Source organism: Mauremys reevesii, linkage group 7, assembly GCF_016161935.1.
Source record: "Mauremys reevesii isolate NIE-2019 linkage group 7, ASM1616193v1, whole genome shotgun sequence".
Classification (NCBI taxonomy): Eukaryota; Metazoa; Chordata; order Testudines; family Geoemydidae; genus Mauremys; species Mauremys reevesii.
The window spans coordinates 118833406-118852191 of record NC_052629.1 but is presented as its reverse complement, the minus strand read 5'-3'; the positions used below and the strand labels follow the sequence as shown (position 1 = coordinate 118852191).

Here is an 18786-nt window from a genome sequence, read left to right as displayed (position 1 = left end):
ACGGCTGGGAGCTCTGTGTCCCCCAGGCAGCTGCAGTGGAAAATGTCACAGAGTCTCTGGAAGTCATGGATTCCATGACTTCTGTAACCTCCGTAACAAAATCTTAGACTTATTCTTAAGTAATAGCCACCTCAAAAGAATAATTATGGAGATCCCTGGTATCTCATTGTTCGGTAGATAAAAGCGAGTCGGGCAGGCTGAGTCACTAGGCCAGGGTGCAAGTAGATTTAGAATGAGCTGCTATCCTCTGCACTGAAGCACCATAACCTACCATGCCATTTACCTAGGAGCTGTGTTTTTCTAAAGCAGTGTTTGAAATTTCTATTGACTCTGCTTCAGCAGCTGCAAATTTTCCAAACCCTTACCACTGAGAGATAGTGAGCGAGCGAGCGAGCGAGAGAGAACTGGTTGTGGAGAACTTGCCCAAGGACTAATTTTGCGTGTGTACACTTTGTTTTTCAGGGCTTCCAGAGGAGTGCTTTCTGGGCTTTAATTTAGCCTGGCCATGTCGCCTCCAGCTAACACACACCTAGCCTACACCCCTCCTGACGGGGGCTGGGGCTGGGCAGTAGTATTTGGAGCATTCATTTCCATTGGATTTTCATATGCTTTTCCTAAAGCCATAGCAATCTTCTTCAAAGAAATCCAGGATTTCTTTGGCACATCCTACAGTGAGATTGCATGGGTGTCTTCAATTATGTTGGCCACTACCTATGGTGGAGGTGAGTACATCAGAAATACCCAGTTGTTTTTGTTTTCTTCTAATGAGGGAATACAGGTACCTACAGATTAAAGAAACTGTAGATTCTGATTGCACTCTATTCATGTGTGCGTTGGAGTATCTTGCATCGTTTAGAAAGCTGTACTTGGGTAATGAAATCAAAAATCTTGTGTTGCACAGATCATGTTTAAGATGCTGCTTCGAGTAAAAAATTCAAAATGTGACTTGAGAGCCTAAATGCCAGTGTCAAAAGTGATTTAGGGACAGATTTTCAAAGGTATTTAGGTGCCTAAAGATGCAGATGGGTGCTTAATGGGGTTTATAAGCACTTATATTAGGCACCTAACTCAGATTTCAATGGAAGTCAGGCACCTAATCTAATTGGGCAGCTTTGAAAATCTTGCTAGGTGTCTTTCTGCATCTTTAAGTGCCTATGTAACCTTTGAAATTCTTGCCATTGGGTGCTTCGGAGCCTGAATCCCATTCACGTTCAAATGGGCTCGGAAGCATAGGCGCCAACTTTCTCCGGTGCTGGTGGGTGCCTGTGCCCCCGCACCCCTTTCCCCGTCCCTGGCCCTGCCCTACTCCACCCTTTCCCTGCCCCTATTCCAACCCCGTCCCCAAAATCCCCACCCTAACTCCACCCCGTCCCTGCTCCTATTGGATCCCTTCCCCAAATCCCCGCCCTGGCCCCACCTCTTCCCCCAGCATGCTGCGAATCGCGGCAAGAAGCAGGATGCGACGGCGCGCTCGTGGAGGAGGCGGAGGTGGAGGTGAGCGGGAGCAGGGGGGCGGGGCAGGGCGGGACCTCACCAATTTTTTTCTGTGGGTGCTCTGGGGCCTATACTCAGAAGTGACTCTGTCCCTCTTGAAAATACGCCTTTGCCTCTGAAGTCAGATAGGTGCTTTTGAAAATTGTACCCTTTTATAAAGCATTGTGGTATTTATTTTATGTCTTGTTCTAAGACTTTTAAATGTTGCAGTCTAAGAGCTTAGCTATGGTGATTATAGATCTGCTTGACCTTTAGTGATTGTCTTTGTAGAATTTGCAGTTGAGCAACCGTAACTCTGACCCAGCCAAGTGTTTGTTTGGGGGAAATTCCCTGTTTTGTTAAATAAGTAGATATCGGTATGGATAGGTAAGTCACATGGCCAGTTATCAACATTAACGTCCATTAGCTTCCCATTGTCCCCCATGGCCGCCATTCAGAGCTTTCATCCTCAACATCCTATGGCCTGTGTGAACAGGTGCAATATTTGGGGACTCGGGGCGGGGAAGGCAGGAGAGAGCCTGGGTGTAGCATGGGGTGTGTGTGTGAGAGAGAGAGAGAGAACATAGGTGGAGTGGGGTAGTGAGAGGGGAGTGCGGCTGTGGGGGGATTTGGGCTGCGTGGGCAGGGATGGGGAAAAGTGGGGCTGTAATGCTAGAAGTGCAAAAAGACTGAAAGAAATGAGCAAAAACCAAGTATGTCAATGCAGGAAAATATCAAACTGAGTCGAGGAACATGGGACGTGGGACTCCAACCTGGCCCTAAAAAATATTAGCCCCAGGCACCAAGTTCCTGCCATGCCCAGCGGCCTCAGGTGTCTGCAGGTGACTGGCCTGAGGGATCGTCCTGCTGGTAGAGGGCGCAGGATGTGTGGGGTTTAGCAGTGTTGCTCAATGCACCCTCGAAACTGCGCTCTTCTGTTCTATGGCAGTGCAGTCTGGCACGTTTTCTGCTCAGTCTGATGGAACGTGCAGGGTTTTCCTGGCGCGTGTGATGTTTTGGGTGTCATCCTTTATCATTACACCGTTTACCTTTGCCCCGATTTGCGGCGTACATGATACCGAGATCGTTTTCTGCTTGCTACATGCTATGGGAACAACCTGTTTGACCTCATGTTTTGTCTAGCTTTAGATACCCAGAGCAAATTTTACATCACTTCTGGCCCTTTATTGGCAGGAACTTGGACTTTGACACGCTCTGCCGTCGATAAAGCACCTGCTGAGTTCCCTCAATAGGAGCCAGTGAAAGCCTGCCCCACTTTAAATCCCAAGCATGAAGGAGACACAGGATGCCTGCTTTGACAGCGTGCTGGAAATGTTTTTCCTTGTTTTGGCCTCGGCAGGTAACTTGTCCCAATCAAGATGGCAACTGTGAAGCAATTTGGCCTGTACAGCAAAGGCATTAATGTCTTTGGGAGTAGCATTGCCAAATGTCTAAGGCCTTGATCTAATGCCCATTGGAAGTCAATTGGAGTAGCGGGCTGAGTATCAGATAACTGGCTGTGGGGTTCAGGCAAAGCCGAACATTGGGCAGAGCAATACATGAAGCAGTCCTCTGAATTGTAGCTTATCGTTTGTTGTGACAGGTTGTAAGTTCTGTAATACAATAGCAATAGCTAGTCACCCTCATCAGCTCACAAAACAGAGCATATTGGGTAGCTCTCACTTTTTGCTACTTCCATTGTAACAGACTGTGAACAACCTAGACAGTCTTTGATTAAACTAATGTAACGGCATGTCAGTCCTGAATCGGAATTCCAGGAGGTTACTCCCATTTTTTTTGCATGCTTTTAAAATAAAATGAATACAGTTTTCCTCCCTCGTGGAGTAATGCACTCTGGAAAGGTTAAAGGCATACACATAGACTCATAGACTTTAAGGTCAGAAGGGACCATTATGATCATCTAGTCTGACCTCCTGCACAATGCAGGCCACAGAATCTCACCCACCCACTCCTGTAACAAACCCCTAACCTATGTGGAATGCTCTTGGGTTTGTATTTGTTGACCTAGTGCTTGATTCAAGAAATCAATGGGAGTCTTTCAATGGACTCCCTTGGGTCAGTCCCATAGAGCCCAGCCTTGCAAGGACCTGAGCACATCCTTCCGTGGGCGTGTCGGGCTCTCCTCACCTCAGAGGAGTGCTCAGAAGCATGCAGGCCCACAGGAAGGATGTATAATTTTTGAAAGGTCAGTGCTCGGGGTGATGTTTATGCAGTAGTTTGGCAACATAAGCTCTGTCCCACCAACCCCAGGCATAGCTACCCTGCCCAACCCCCTTCTCCCTCATCACAGTAGTCTCCCCATAATGAAATGCATGGCTTGGCAGGGACTGGGGAGTGCTGTGAGAGGTTCCTTTGCTCCCCTTGAAGCTCATTATTTGCTATGCATTTAATCCTTTTGCATTGATATTGATAAATAATCATAGAAATGTAGGACTGGAAGAGATGTTGCTAGGTTATCTGGTCCAGTCCCCTGCACTGAGGCAGGACAAGATATTATCTAGAACACCCCTGACAGGTGTTTGTCTAACCTGTTTTTAAAAAACCTTCGGTGATGGAGATTCCACAACTTCCCTAGGTAATTTGTTCCAATGCTTGACTACCCTGACAGTTTGGAAGTTTTTTCTAATGTGTAACCTAAATAGTCCTTGCTGCATTTTAAGCCCATTGCTTCTTGTCCCATTGTCAGTGGGCACAATTTCTCACCCTTCTCTTTATAACAACCTTTTACGTACTTGAAGACTGTTATCAAGTCCCCGCTCAGTCATCTCGTCTCCAGATTAAACAAACCCATTTTTTTCATTCATTCTTTCCTCATGGGTCACGTTTTCTAGACCTTTAATCATTTTTATGGTTCTCCTCTGGACTTTGTCCAGTTTGTCCACATCTTTCCCAAGGTTTGGTGCCCAGAACTGGACACAATACTCCAGTTATCAGCACAGAGTAGAGCGGAAACATTACTTCTCGTGTCGTGCTTACAACACTCCTGCTAACACATCCCAGAATTATGTTTGCTTATTTTTGCAATGGTATTAAATTGTTGACTCATATTTAGTTTGTAACCCTTTAGAGCCCCCAGATCCTTTTCTGCAGTACTCCTTCTGTCAGGTAGCACACATCTTGAACCCGCCGAATGGGAGCCTTATCCTCTCTGCCACTGAACAAACTGCTGCTAATATCCCACTACCAGCAGTGCACAGGCTGACTCCGCCGGGTCAGATGACTAACAGCAGACTGCTGATTGAGCATCACCGGGTGCAAAGCTTCCTGTTTCTGTCCCATCCCTTGTCTGAGCAACTAGTCACTAGGCCTGTTGCTGCCTAGACCTCTGAGACCAAGTTGCTGCCTCCTCGCCTGGTTTCTGCTCCTTGTTCTTGCTGTCTTGCCCTGTTCTTTGTTCCTTCCACCACACCTCGTCTCTGTTCCTATCACCACGCCCTGAGCCCAGTTGCTGATTCCAGCTTTCACTCTTGGTGTGACCACCATTCTGATGCTGCTCCTGATTCCAACCACTAGGTTAGGCAGCCCACGTTTCGGGCCCTGACATCACCACACATCCAGTGGAAGTGCTACTGTGGGGACCTCCACACTGTGGAGATGGAGGCTCGATTAGGTGGTTGGGGAATGTTAGGTATGTGGTTAGCTGTGGAACTCACTGCCGCAAGATAACAATTGAGGTCAAGAGTTTAGCAGGATTAAAAAGGGCATGTATATTTATTTGGTTAATGAAAATACCCAGTTAGAATCATAAGTATTAAACCAGAAACAAGTTCTGGGAGGGATATAGACCCTCACGCTTCAGGGGTCAGTCTAACCACTGAAGTATCAGAAAGGAACTTTCCTTTGGGGTAGATTATTCCATAACTGCTTAATTCACTCCTCTGACACATGGTATTGGCAACTGTTGCAGAAAAGATGCTGGGTTAGATACAGTCTGGCAATTCCCATGTTCCTACGTTGTAATTCATTTTCTTCTGGCTTTTACGTTGTTCAAAACAATAGGGCTAAAATAGAGTATATGCTTTTAAATAGGACATTGGCATGGAAGGCATTTTATCCTAATTAGCTAATTGTCCCTTTGAAAGGATCTTAAATGTTACCACATATGAATTGCTACCACAATTGTAACAGAAGGTCAGAGAATGCATAGGGATCCATCTTTGGAGCAGCTGTATGATCCCTTCACCTTTGCCATGCAATCGTTTAGAATTATGCACATTTATTTGTCCTCTGCTCCCCTTCTCCATTCCTGCATTGGGTTTATGTTTGTTTCAGTTTTCCTCAAGTTGGTGATGCCAAATTGCTTAGTGACTGCAGACAAGTTAGCCTTGGGAGTTTACAGAACATTAAACATTTGAAGCACACTTGCCCCAGAGTGTATTTAACACATCTAATGTGATTGACTGGGCATTTAACACTAGAGCGGGCTGACATAAACAGCTTGAGTGATTTAGAAGATGTCATTAAAGGAACAGGGCACCAGTTTATATGAGTTTTCAGAGTTTTGTTCTGCTAAAGCAGCTATTGCAATTGTCTGCAAGGCAATATAATAAAACCTGTTTTACAATGCAAGGTAGTTGACATCAGGTTTTGTAACTTTGTTTTTTTAATTGAAATAATAAAGTAAGAACATAAGCTTTTTTATATATGTTCTTTACTAGAGCTGGTTTAAAAAATATAATTTTCACAAAAATGAAACCTGTTGTTTTTCGGTCTTGTTAAAATTTTGATGAAAATGTCATCAGACTTTCTAATTTCAATATGTTTCAACCAGCAAACAGAACAAAAACCTTGTAACGTGCTGAAGTTACCGATGCAAGAGATGGAACCCAGAGCTAGATTCTCAAGCTGTCATGGCTAGCAGTGCCTCAAAAATCAGAACTCCAGACTGCAACCGCCCTGAGCTTTGGAGAAGTTTGTGTCTGGATTTCGATCTGTGCTCTGTGGTTCAGGGTCTTCTCTAAATAATACCAAATGATGGCATCAGTGCATATTATTTTTCTGACCAATAACGGTATCCTGTCCTCCCTGGAGAACTTTAAGTAATTCTATTTCCAAACCAGGAGAAAACCAAGCCATGACAGGTGACTAGATATTGCACTGGTGGGCATGAAATATGAACTCAAATGGAATAATAAATTCATAGATCCCAAGCCCAGAAGGGACCACCATTGTGATCATCTAGTCTGACCCCTGTATAACACAGGCCAGAGAACTTCCCAGAAATAATTCCTAGAGCAGATTTTTTAGAAAAACAGTCAATCTTGATTTAAAAATTGTCAGTGATGGAGAATCCACCACGACCCTTAGTCGTTCAGTTGTTTAATTACTTTTGTGTTAAAAATTTATGCCTTATTTCCAGTCTGAATTTCTCTATTTTTAGCTTCCAGCCATTGGGTCACGTTATACTATATATAATCAAATCTATCTTGTTGTAATTTCTATAATTGAGCCTAGTGCCATACTAATATACACTGTAGGAAGAAGTAACTGGTCTCCAAATATTCATTTAGCCTAAATGAAGATTCACGAAAGTTTAATATCTTTTTATGATCTGCTCTTTTCACCTCATTGAGTCGTTGTGGTTGACTCAGACCAAGAAACAGAAATGAAAGGCAATAACGCTCCTTTGACAGAATGCCAAGGTTCAAGGGCATTCCTTGTCATGGCCTTTCCAGCACAGAGGACCTGGCCCATCTGACCCAAAGATCTACCAATGGCGTCAACCTCCTGACAGGGATTGCTCAGCTGGCTGATGGTCCAACATCTGATCCTCATTTGCCCCCTCTAATATCTTCAGTATGCTGAAAGAAGACCCCTCCCCCCCCAAAAAACCCCACCAACAACAAAACCAAACCTGTATATTTGGGCACTCAACTTGAGACCCTTTTAAAGAGACCTGGTTTTCAGAGGGCGGGTGCTTAGAACTTTCTGAAAATCAGGCCCCTTCACAGTGTCTCAAGTTGGGACCCCAAAATCATTGGTCCCTTTTGCAAGCCTTGGTCATATATTCATCCTGCTTGAAACATGGGGCGAACCTGGGGTGTGTGTGGATGTGGTGTTGTAAAACAAAACAGTCTGAAATAGATAGGGAGTAACCTTGCCTGGATGCCAGGGTAAATATGTTGTAACTGACTACTGTGAAACAGAATTCAACTAGCTTATCCGGCTGGTGTTAGCATGAAAAAGAGTATATGGCCATACTGTGCCTTGAGGGAAGTGAGACAAGTGACTGGTTTCACATCTCAACAATCAGCCATTTAGCAATGAAATCAAGGCACAAGACTTACCCAACGGTAGGGCTCTATTCCAACCCCCACGCCAGTGCAGCCCCATATGTATGATAACCCAAAGTTGGCTCTCTTGTACAGCAGCAAAAGGGCCAAATGCAGTAATTTGGGATCCAGCCATGTAGATCAAAAGCCTTGTTCAAAGTCAACAGTCAGTGCTGTTTGTTCATCTCAGTTCATTGATGGGTCAGGGTCCTCCTCTGGGACCTTTTCTGGGCAACTTTCCTTTACGGGATTACTCTTAATCCTGCAGGGCTGATAACAAAAGAATATGCTTGATTACTGGCTTGACTGCGTGCCTGCTCGTGTCCTGATGAAGAAAGAAGTGGTAGCACTGCTTGAGAAAGACGTCTTTAAGTGGGTTTCTAAGTCTGACAGAGCGAAATAACTGTACAGCAGATTGAAAGGCATTGGGGTGGGATGCTGGAAACCAGCATAGCTCCACTGAAGTCAATTCTTCACCAGTTGAGGAACTAACCCTGTATGTTTCAACAAAATATGGAGACTCTGATGTTCTGATTAATAATAGCCTTTATTTTCAGACTTCCTCTGCCTGCTGATCCTCATTGTCTTGATATGATCCTCATTATAAGGATGTTCTTTCGCTGCTTACATTATGCCATGCTGTCTGTCTGCATTTCACAAATGAGTCAGAAAGAGCTTGTTTTCTGGTACTTCTTTCATACACCAAGCCAGACCCGCAGCTGGTGGAAATCGGTGTAGATCTGTTGACTTCAGTGGAGCACTGCTGATTTATAGCAGCTGAGGGGCTGGCCCATAATATCAAAGCTGCTCTGGTTTTGGGAAATAAGATTGAAGAAATGGAATACTTGTGTTTAATCACTATAAACAATTTACATTTTCCTTAATGTGTATTCAGGGAGGCAAACAACCTACCTTGTTTTAAGATGGAACTCGATACGCTTATGAATGGGATTCTGTGAAGGGATTGCCTGCAATAGCAGGGCCTGGACTCAAAGACTAGGAGGGGCCTTTTAGTCCTGAATCCAGGGGTGAAGGCTGCAAAATGCTGAGCAGATTCTGAACACCCTGCGGTCAGTGGGAGTTGAGGGCACTCAATATCCTGCATGATTATGCCCATTGTACTGCTGGGTCTCGATTGACAGGCCTAGAGAGTGTAGAATTTGGTCTGTCCTTCGCAGACCTCTTTTCTAGCCACAGAACAGGCACCAAAGAGACAGTTGGCCTTCCACTGGCCTGATCCAGAGAGTGGGTAGTTCAGTCTCCATACCTGTTCCTCCCATGGCACCTCTCTAACACTACTAGTTAACCAACTGCTGGTATTTTTTCATAGATTTTTAAGGCCAGAAGAGACCATTATGAACATCTAATCTGGCCTCCTGCATAGCACAGGCCAAGTTTTATCCCTGTTTTGCAGATGGGAAACTGAGGTGCCTAAATGTCTTTGAGGATCCGGGCCTCATTACTTGTCCAAAGTCACACAGGAGGTCTACAGAAGAAGGAACTGAATGAAGGTCTCCAGAGTCCCAGGCTAGCAGCCTAACCACTGGATAGGGTGGCCACTGACGCATCCCCAGAATACCGGACATTCTGGTCCATTTTGGAAGGTGCAAGGTCAAGCCACACGGAGGATGCCATTTTGAAGAGTTTGCTGCACTGCCGCGTCTGCGTGACCTCTGTGCCTGATACAGTGCGTCCTCCATGCAGAATACTGGTGCCAGACAAGGAACAAACTACTCCAAAACAGGACTGTCCGGCTTGCCTATCACTGGACCATCCTCCCTTTGAGGATTAAAGCTGTTTTGGAAGCCTTACGTCAAGCAATGTGGTTTCTAACAAACCTGACGATCCTTGCTGGAACGGTGCTCCATCCTTTCACTGTTACATTTGAGAGAGGCCATTGCTCTGCAACGCGGGGGTCTATCAGAGTAGCCATTCTCAGCCAAAATCACAAGAGGGGTCTGGTTCCCGCTGGCCAAACAATCTGTTAAAAATACCTATTGGGGCAGTTGGTGCAATTTCTCACTAAATAGGCTCATCATGCCCGTAGGCAAAGCGTGCAGAAGGGGCAAAATGCGCTCTCCGCTGAAACCTGAAGGCTCGTGCGGCATGTCCACCAGCACTTCCACTTGTCTTTTAAATAGTTCAATTGAGAGCTCTGGATTGGGATTCAATAGACCTGGGTTCAATTCCTGGCTCTGTCACAGGCCTGCTGAGTGATCTTGGACAAGTCACTTCCCCGCTCTGTGCCTCAGTTTCCTCATCTTCAAAATGGAGCAAGCACTTTACTAGGTCAGTGCCACTATGAAATCTATAGATGAAAAGCAATATATGACAGCTAGGTATTGTATGTATGCAAAGTATTACTATTTGCATCTACCACACCTGTTGGGGCTCACTGTTAGAATGCATTAGAATTTGTGCAGGTGTTTGCCCCTGCGAAGCACAGACACAAATGTCATGAAACAAATGAGCAAAGTGATAGGATATGGCTCTTAATGGAAACAGTGTCTTCAGGGATGCCATGACAGGGAGGTTGGTTGTGGGGTTAAGACACAGAGGAGCCACTTAAGAGACTTGGATTTGATTCCTAGCTCTGCTGCAAAATCCTTGGGAGGCTGTTTAATCTCTGTGTGCCCTGATCTCCCCATCTGTAAAATGGGAATACTACTCATTCCTTTGTCTGTTTGGATTGTACACTATGTGTGTCTGTAGTTTATAGGAATTGGGTAGTATCCCTTTAAATAGTTAGGGATTCCTCTCTGTCTTCTATTGCAGAAGCCACCAGAACCTAAGAGAGCAGCAGGGTGTATATGTAGGTAGGCCATGTATGTTTGTAATTACAATTATTTGGACCCTAGCTGTGTCCGTGTGGTTTCCTCAGACTCTTAATGGTGAGTAGAGAGCAAAACCACAAGAGGGCTTTACTGTGTGTTTGCACAGCACCTTGCACAATGAGATCTTGGTCTCTGTTAGAGCCTTTTGCTGCTACTTTACTACAATTAATAAATACACCGAAGGACAATCAAGGCAATGTCCACATACTAATATTTATGCTACTGTTTTGAGAATCGCTGTCTGAATGTTTTGACGTACAGGAACATACAAGCCAGCATCTGAAAACTCCAAAGAAATTGTGATTTGTTTTTGAATAAAACTGTGATCCCTGAGCCAGACAGTGTTTATTACTGTCATTATTTATTATTTATCAATTTGAAATTGGATGAAAAAGGCAGAGGATCTAATTCTGGAGATCCCCTCTATTGATTTTTTTTTTTCTCTCGCAAAGCTTGTAAATGCTTAATACAGCATCTGCTACCAACGGCAAGGCTGGGCTTGTATTGGACTTGGGAAGTTGAAAGTCAACAATTGACCTTGCACATTTTAATCCCGAATTGTATAGTTCCATTGCATTATGCTGCTAAGACTATACATTACAATGCTGGGTATAGACAGGACATGCAAGTACATAAGGCATTATGGATAATGGGCCTGATTCTGCAAACTCAGACGAAACTCCCAGTGAAGTGAAGACTGTGGGATCAGACGCAAAGGTAACTTTAGGCCTGATTCAATAGTGATTGAAATCATTCCATCAGCTTCAATGGGCTGTAGACCTTTCAAATCACTGTACAAATATCAGTCCTCAGGATGCCCCTATGCCAAAGGTAAATAGTATTTTCCTCATTACAGATGGAAAATCAGAAAGGGTATGTTACTTGCTCAGGGACACTCAGCACATCAGGTTACAACTCCGAAGGTCCCAAGCTTTATCCATTAGATCACGCTGCTTGTTAACATTTTACAATGACCCTACTGAATATGGGTATTTTCATCTCTCTTTTCAACTCCCCACTTAAATGCAGATCTGTTCAAAGGGAGAAACACATGGTATGTGGTCCAGTTCAAGAAATGTTTCCTTCAAACTGCAATTATTTTAGCAGGCATTCTGCTCAAGCGGGGGTCTGTTACCAGCATGTTTAGTCTAGCTTCATTGAGGTTGGACAGCTGCAGCAGTGCTGCAACTCTTGCATTGCCTTCCCCGGAAACAGTTCACTGCTCTGATTCTGCAACCGCTTATGCATGTAATTCTGCTCATGGGAAACCAATGGGACCACTCATGTTAGTAAAGATACTAGTGGGTTCAGGATTGGGGCCCAGGGTTCTATATAACTTAGTCTAAATAGAGACAAAGTGTCTATGAATTAGGCAGTTAATACCTTTGAGGATCTTGGCCAAAACCACCACTTCAGGGTATATCGATGACTGTAAGCCCTGGGCAGCATTAGTACTCAGCTCTTTGGTACTCACTGTTACATGCTTGTAATGCCTATTTCTGGCCTATCTCCAATCTTTCCCATAATACTGTCACTGATAGATGTGAATTAGAGTTGTTTGTGCAATCAGTAAATGTTGGAAAATGTCAATTTCACTGAACACATACAAATCGATGGAAAAAATATTTCCATCCATGATAATAGAAATTTACAGACAGGCAAAGTAAGAAAAATGCTATTTGAGAATTTATTAGAGGTTGATTTAAGAATATTTACTATATATTTTGACATGGGATGTTGACAATCTGTGTTTGAATGATTATAAGGCTAAAACTTTTTGAAACTGAATGTCTACTGTCATTAAATAGTTACTGTTTCACCCTGCCCATAATTTCCTACAAGTGTGAAAATTTAAATTGATAATTAAAAAAAATGCTTAAAATCTACAAGTTTGCGCAGCCATGAAACTTGAAATCAATAAAAATTGGAAAAAATGCTTAACAATAAACATTGATATTCTCTGTTATAAACAAATAAAAATCAAATTCTGCCAAGTCTAATTATGATTAAGCCAAGCCCGGTGCTCTACATCAGCAAAAAGAAATGCATGACCCCTGCGCTGAGCAGTTTATAATCAATGGAATTGATTCTCCATGGTCCTGCACCTGGCTTCTGTTCCTGGCCCTGCCACTGATCTGCAGTGCCACGTGATGCCTCTGTTTCCCCTTGTGCCCTCTGTCTGTCATGTCTGTGTGTTTGCAGGGACAGGTTTAGCACAGTGAGTTAAGGAGTCTCTTGGCGCCACCGTAATACTGCTAATAATTTGCACTCACTTCGGGCAGTTGTAAATTCTGGCAAAAGGGACGTGATGGAGAATCAAGCACTAGGTTTAGGCATTTAGTATCAAGTTGAGGGTAACAACGGAGCGGAGTGGGGAGTGGATGAGAGAAGGAAGGTCAGTATTTACAGGAATATCATCACCTGGTGACTCACTATAGAGATGTGTTCAATTACATAGTGCTGGTTTAATGACAAAGATTTTTTTGTATCGTATATGTAAAAATAACTGTGATTATCGCCTCGCTTCTTGTGGCCATCTCTGAAGATGCGACGTCTAGGGAGGGACTGGAATGATGAGATGGTGGCTGCAGGCCAGCCTCCCAGTTGCTGGGGAAAAAAAACTATGTTGTTCTACTTAGATGTAAACTGGCCAGATCAGGGATGATCTTTTTGTTCAGTGTTTGTACAACACCTATCACAACGGGACCCTGGTCCGAGACTGGGGCTCCTAAGTCCCACAGCAGTAGAAATAATTATAAATAATCATTTTTCAGTATTGTTCCCATGACTTCTCATTCTGTTGCCTTTCCGTAACAAGTAGTTTTTTTCTGGACCTTGATTCCGTTTAGCATTTATAACATTTATAATACTTCCCAGGATCTAAGGTCCCAATCCTGTCAGCACTTAAACACGTACTTCACTTTACACCCATTGAGTTCAATGGCTCTACTCCCATAAATAAAGAGAAGCATGTATGTAAGTGTATGGATGAGGCACTAAGGGACAGATTTTAAAGGCATTTAGACACCTCACTCCCATTGATTTCATTGGGAATGAGACACCTAGATACTTTAAAAATCTACCACTAAGTCCTTAACTTGCTGTAAGAACAAGAACCCTGACTGTTAAATATATAGCTTCATTATGATCTGAATCCTTCCTGTGGCATCAGATGGCCTGTAGGGAATGAACAAGGCTTCGTCATCCCTGTCTGTTGTGCTGTGTGCTGGAAAGGCTCCCTTGTTGTGGTCACTTTTTTCTCTGCCTGTAGCAGACAATAGTTTAGTCCCCTGACGGCTGTAATACTTTGGTCTAAATCTGGTTGTTGAGCCTGGGATGGGGATGACTGGGTGGCGTTTAGCAGCCTGTGATAGACAAGAGGTCAGACTAGCTGATGTAATATCCCTTCTGGCCTGAAACTCAATGGGTACGTCTACACAGCAAAAAACCACCAGCGGAAGCAAGTCTCAGTGCCCGGCACAACTGACTTGGACTCACGGGCTGGTGCTGTGGAGTGAAAAATAGCCGTGTAAACGTTCAGGCTCAGGCTGGAGCTCGGGCTCTAAAACTCACTGTGCTGTGTAGACGTACCCTGTGGCGCTGTGACAAGGCTAGGTCGTGGGAAGTGTGGAGGACCAGTTGGCTGCTTTTCCTTTGGTCCCTGCCTTTTACCCTGTCCGGCATGGGTGGTCCTACCAGGAACTAAAACTCCCACCAGCATAGCTCTCTGGATTGTCGGGGTACATAAGCCTTCCCACCAAGTCAAGGTGAGAAAGGATCCCAGGAAAGGATTTTCGTTATAATGCTGATTCATATTGAGAATCTATGCAAATAATGATTTTGGCTCTGTCATTGATGGGGCTCAGTAAATTTGTACACGTCTACTGAACATCACACACCACTCAAGCCCTACAAGGTCACCACCTGTGTACTTCAGTTTTTGTTTTAAATAGCCCCATTCTAGTTAACAGCAAATAATAGCACCATGGATTCAGGTGAAATATTTTGGAGTTTTTGGTCTTCCGTCGTGACAAAGCTTTATCATTTTGTCCTTCGGTGCAGCTAGCAAGGTTACCAGACAGGAGGAAAAGAGTTGTGACAGACTTAACAAAAAAGGAGAATACTGTGTGTTAATAAGAAAAAAAATCAAAGGGTTTTTTGTTAACCCTTTGGAGTGATGGACTAGGTATTGTGGTAAATTACAATCTATTCAAAAAAGTAAATTTTAAAGCCAGTGTATTAAATCTTATTGTATTAAATCTGTACAGTATGAATTTCATCCTGGTGATGCAATTGCAGCCACCTGGGTTGCCATTAGACAGATGGTGCCAAATGTGGACAAGAAAGATCTGCTTGGGCTCTCCCAAAGCTTGACTAATACAATTAGTGGTCTTCTTAGCGTATACACAACGTGCCTCAGGTGGCATGCAACCGGGATTCATCACCAGATTTGGTCCTCTGGTTGGATCATTAGCTTCCCTGGCTTGGACCAGGTATTGATGGGGAGTGTGACGTGAATGCTGATCCATGCCCCCCCCAATTCTTGGTGACTAGCCATATTACAACTATTCTAGCCCTAGGTGTGTCTTGAACAGGAGCTACCAGCCCCTGCTTATTCAGGCCAAATTATATAGTACTGTAGCTGTAGACAAAGAACCCTTACAAACATGCATGAAGAAAACTAGCTTCCTTGTAGACTCAAGCAGGATGTAAACCAAAGCCTTCTGAGGTCAGGAAATGGGTGTCACAGTGGTTTAGCAAACTAGCTTTCTGCATTTAGACATTGGATGGAGACAGATTACGAGAGGGATATATTTCTGTCAAAATTTCAGCAAAGATTGGGAGCGGGGAGAGGAATTCACAAAAAGCCAGGCCAAGATTTTCTAAAACTGGGAGTCTAAAGTTAGGCTGTCATGTCAATATGTGAGCATCCTAATGAGCAGTCTGATTTTTCAGAATTGCTAAGCAGCACCCACTGAAGTCAATTAAAACTGTTGCATGTTTGGTGTTCCTGCAAGTATTGAGGTGCACTTATTGGGGTGCCTAAACATGAATTTAGGAGCCTAACTTTAGACATTTTTTGAAAAAAATCTGGGCCCAAAGCTTTTCAACATGCCATCTGAAATTCTGAACCTATGCACGTAGGACATGTATCCTGGAAATTAAAATGTAAAACCATAAATCCAGTAGATCAGAGCTAGGATCCTTTGTTGCTTCAAAGCTGGCTCCTCTTTTTTACATTGAGTGGCAGACTGATAAGAGGTGAGAGACTCCACCCTTCTATATCTCAGAAGTATGGCACACAAATTAGCATCACAACGCTGGATAATGTTAATGTCATTAAAATTTACCAGCTCCATAACATTTGCTTCAGCTTTTAAAAGAGATGATTTTATTGTCTCAATCCAGGTTTATCACACAAACACCTTTCTTACCCACCATTCACTCTGGGTGACACCAGTGTCTTATTAATTGTCAGAGCTGCCACCATGTGTGTCACTCTTCTGCTCATTTATTTAACAATAAATATTCATACATGCTAATTAATCCAGTGTTGACAAGGGACAGATCTTGATTAAGCCCTTTGCACAGTGGTGGATAACACCAAAAGAGTATTTGTTAGTGCAACTATAATTTGGGTCTTTTTCCTTCTCAGGAGTAGCCTGGATTTTGGGCTTCCAGGTCATTTAGTCCTTTTATGTGGATTTTTACAGACTCCTTTTAAAGAGTCACTTTCATTTTTGAAAACTCAAAGCTCAAGGTGAAAAGTAATTGGACAACATAACAAATGAGACGGTGCCTGCGTTTATTTCCCGTAGGCAAGTTACTGTATTTTGCTGCCACTAAAATCTGATTCTTTGACACGGCCTTTTATGTACAAGCAAGCGATGAATGGAAACCTGACACAGGTATGAGAAAATAGATCTTTTGAGCAGGCCAGGCATTAAACTGGTGTGATTTATATGGGCTAAGTATAGTGCTTTACTTTCTATCGGTCTTCCAGGAGTGGTGGGTGGACATTATTCCCATAGTCCTTTAGGGGATGCTTAGTATAGACCACTGTTCCCCAGTCCATAAGGTTTTCTGGAGGACAGGACATCTTGCTAGTGCACACCCCTCCCGCCCATGGCATAAGGACTCTGGGATGGAAAACAGTTAACGCATATCTCTGTTTCTGAGCCTTCACATTGGTTTTTACTGTACATCTTGCAAATCTCTTAATCACCTCAACTGGATCCTTTTCTCCATTGTTTCACAGAAAGGAACCAGCAAAGAACAGACCCAAGTGGGGGTACTTGGATAGCTTTCCAGTATCCTCCAGCAGCACTACATGCTCTGACCACTACATGTTGGAGCTACAATAATGAATGCTCTGAATGGTTTAACATAGGGAATACTGTGCAGTGTCCAGATCCAGTTCCCCTCTCAGTTACCTGGGGACAAATCAGGAGAAGCCCTGCTGAATATAATGGAGTAATACTGGGGGTAATTCCAACAGAAGAGAGAGGGGAAGCAGATCCATCTCTGAATGTCCTCTACTGGCCCACTTCTTTTCCCAGGTGACAGATGATTAATGAAATTCACAGAGACTGAAAGTTCATTGAGAAGGAAGCTCTTTCCTGGGTCATGTCATTGGCTCCCTCGCTCACTAAGCTGGGTGCGGGGAAGAAATGTTCATTCATTTTTATCAGTAAAATATCCATTGCAAAAATCTTGATGTCTATTCCCCATGTCAGGCAATTTACCACATGTAATATATTTTGGTCTAATAAGAGGCTTCAGTATTCAGCTTTATCTCCTATTTCCTCATTAGAAGATACCAGGTGATCACCCTTTCTTTGTGAGGCACTGGGCTAAAAATGATGGATCTCAGGTGTTTTTGGCTTTGAAAGCTATGCACTTTATTGGTGACACACTCAACAGCTGCTGAATAGACCTCAAAGGCTTTTTCCTCATTTCTGAGACTTTTCAGAGGATCTGTCAGTGCTTGCATTGTTTCTTCTGCAAGGTCAAGGCAAGTAAGTGGCAGCTTTATGAGTGTATTGTAGAGATATGCCAGATGTTTCTCGTGCCTTGTTCTCCCCTAGTTCTATTAATTAAGAGGCAAAAATCACAGAGGCTCATTTAAGCCCCACATTCTTTCCTACTTGCAAGAAATTGGGATGATTTAGTACAGACTGCAGGACAGGAAGCCTACGGCTCCTGCACATTTGGCCACACAGGTATCCGCAAGGAATATGGGCTTGGGATCTGAACTATGCACACTGCTGTTGTAATTGGTTTCTGCGTGGTAATATTCAGTATCTTTATTCCATCCATGCACTCTAAATAGCTTGTAAATGACAGGTCCTACCTTTCAACTCCGGCAGTGCCCAGAGATGTTGTCACAGGTTTAATTTTTGCTGTAGCCTCAAGCGAAGCAATAATCATGTTGCCTTTTTCTGTAGCTAGGGTACTGGCTCCTTTGCTAGCTATTCCTAATTCCATTCTACTGTATTGAGCTGTTTGATGTTTTCTGAAGCTCCCCAGAATATTTCAGGGGAAGATTTATGTATGTAACATATTTTGGATTGCCAGCATGTAAGGGACTCCTTCTGGGAGGTGTGTGTGGGGGAAATGTAGGTATATTGGAACTGGTGAGGTGCATTTGGGCTCGTGGGTGCAACATTGCTCATGAAAAGACATTGGAATGGGTGGGGGTGTATTTGTCTGTGCTTTTCATAGTTGGAAAAATCAGCTGGGTTTGTGTGCTATGCTGAGCACAGACATGGGTGTTTCTGGAGAGTGATGATAGTGTATGAAATACCATCTCCTCTCACAGCTTTCTCAAGCCTGCCCCATTCAAGTCAATGGCAGATCTCTGACTGGCTTCAGTGGGTGCAGGACAAGGCCCTAACTATTCAAGCAGAAATAATTTGTGTGGGATTTTCAACTTGCTTAGGTGCCTTTGGAAATCCCACCCATGGCTGCTACAAAAAGAAATGGTAATTAATGGTAACGTGCCAGAATCTCAGTGGTGCTATCTGCGTGACCTGCATCACCACTGAGATTGCAGCTTATATATCAGTACAAATACACAAATTAATCTGGTTATGATAACACTGATCATAAAGGGCAGGTCTACACTAAGGGCGGGGGTCGAACTAGGGTACGCAAGTTCAGCTACGTGAATAGCGTAGCTGAAT

The 18786-nt window shown here is 43.6% G+C and overlaps 1 protein-coding gene across 3 annotated transcripts in view; it reads left to right on the top strand.

The window, feature by feature from the left end:
* Positions 1–18786, top strand: part of LOC120369527 (monocarboxylate transporter 2-like) — a 59367-nt gene that overhangs the window by 16299 nt on the left and 24282 nt on the right. The window contains exon 2 of one of the 3 annotated variants that reach the window (XM_039482957.1): positions 463–722. The exons of 1 other annotated variant lie outside the window; for it this stretch is intronic. In XM_039482957.1, the coding sequence (XP_039338891.1) occupies positions 506–722 (217 nt within the window). In that variant the 5' untranslated portion in view covers positions 463–505. Of the gene's footprint in view, positions 1–462; positions 723–18786 lie in introns of those variants that run through there. One more of the 3 variants, XM_039482958.1, reaches the window with a different exon arrangement.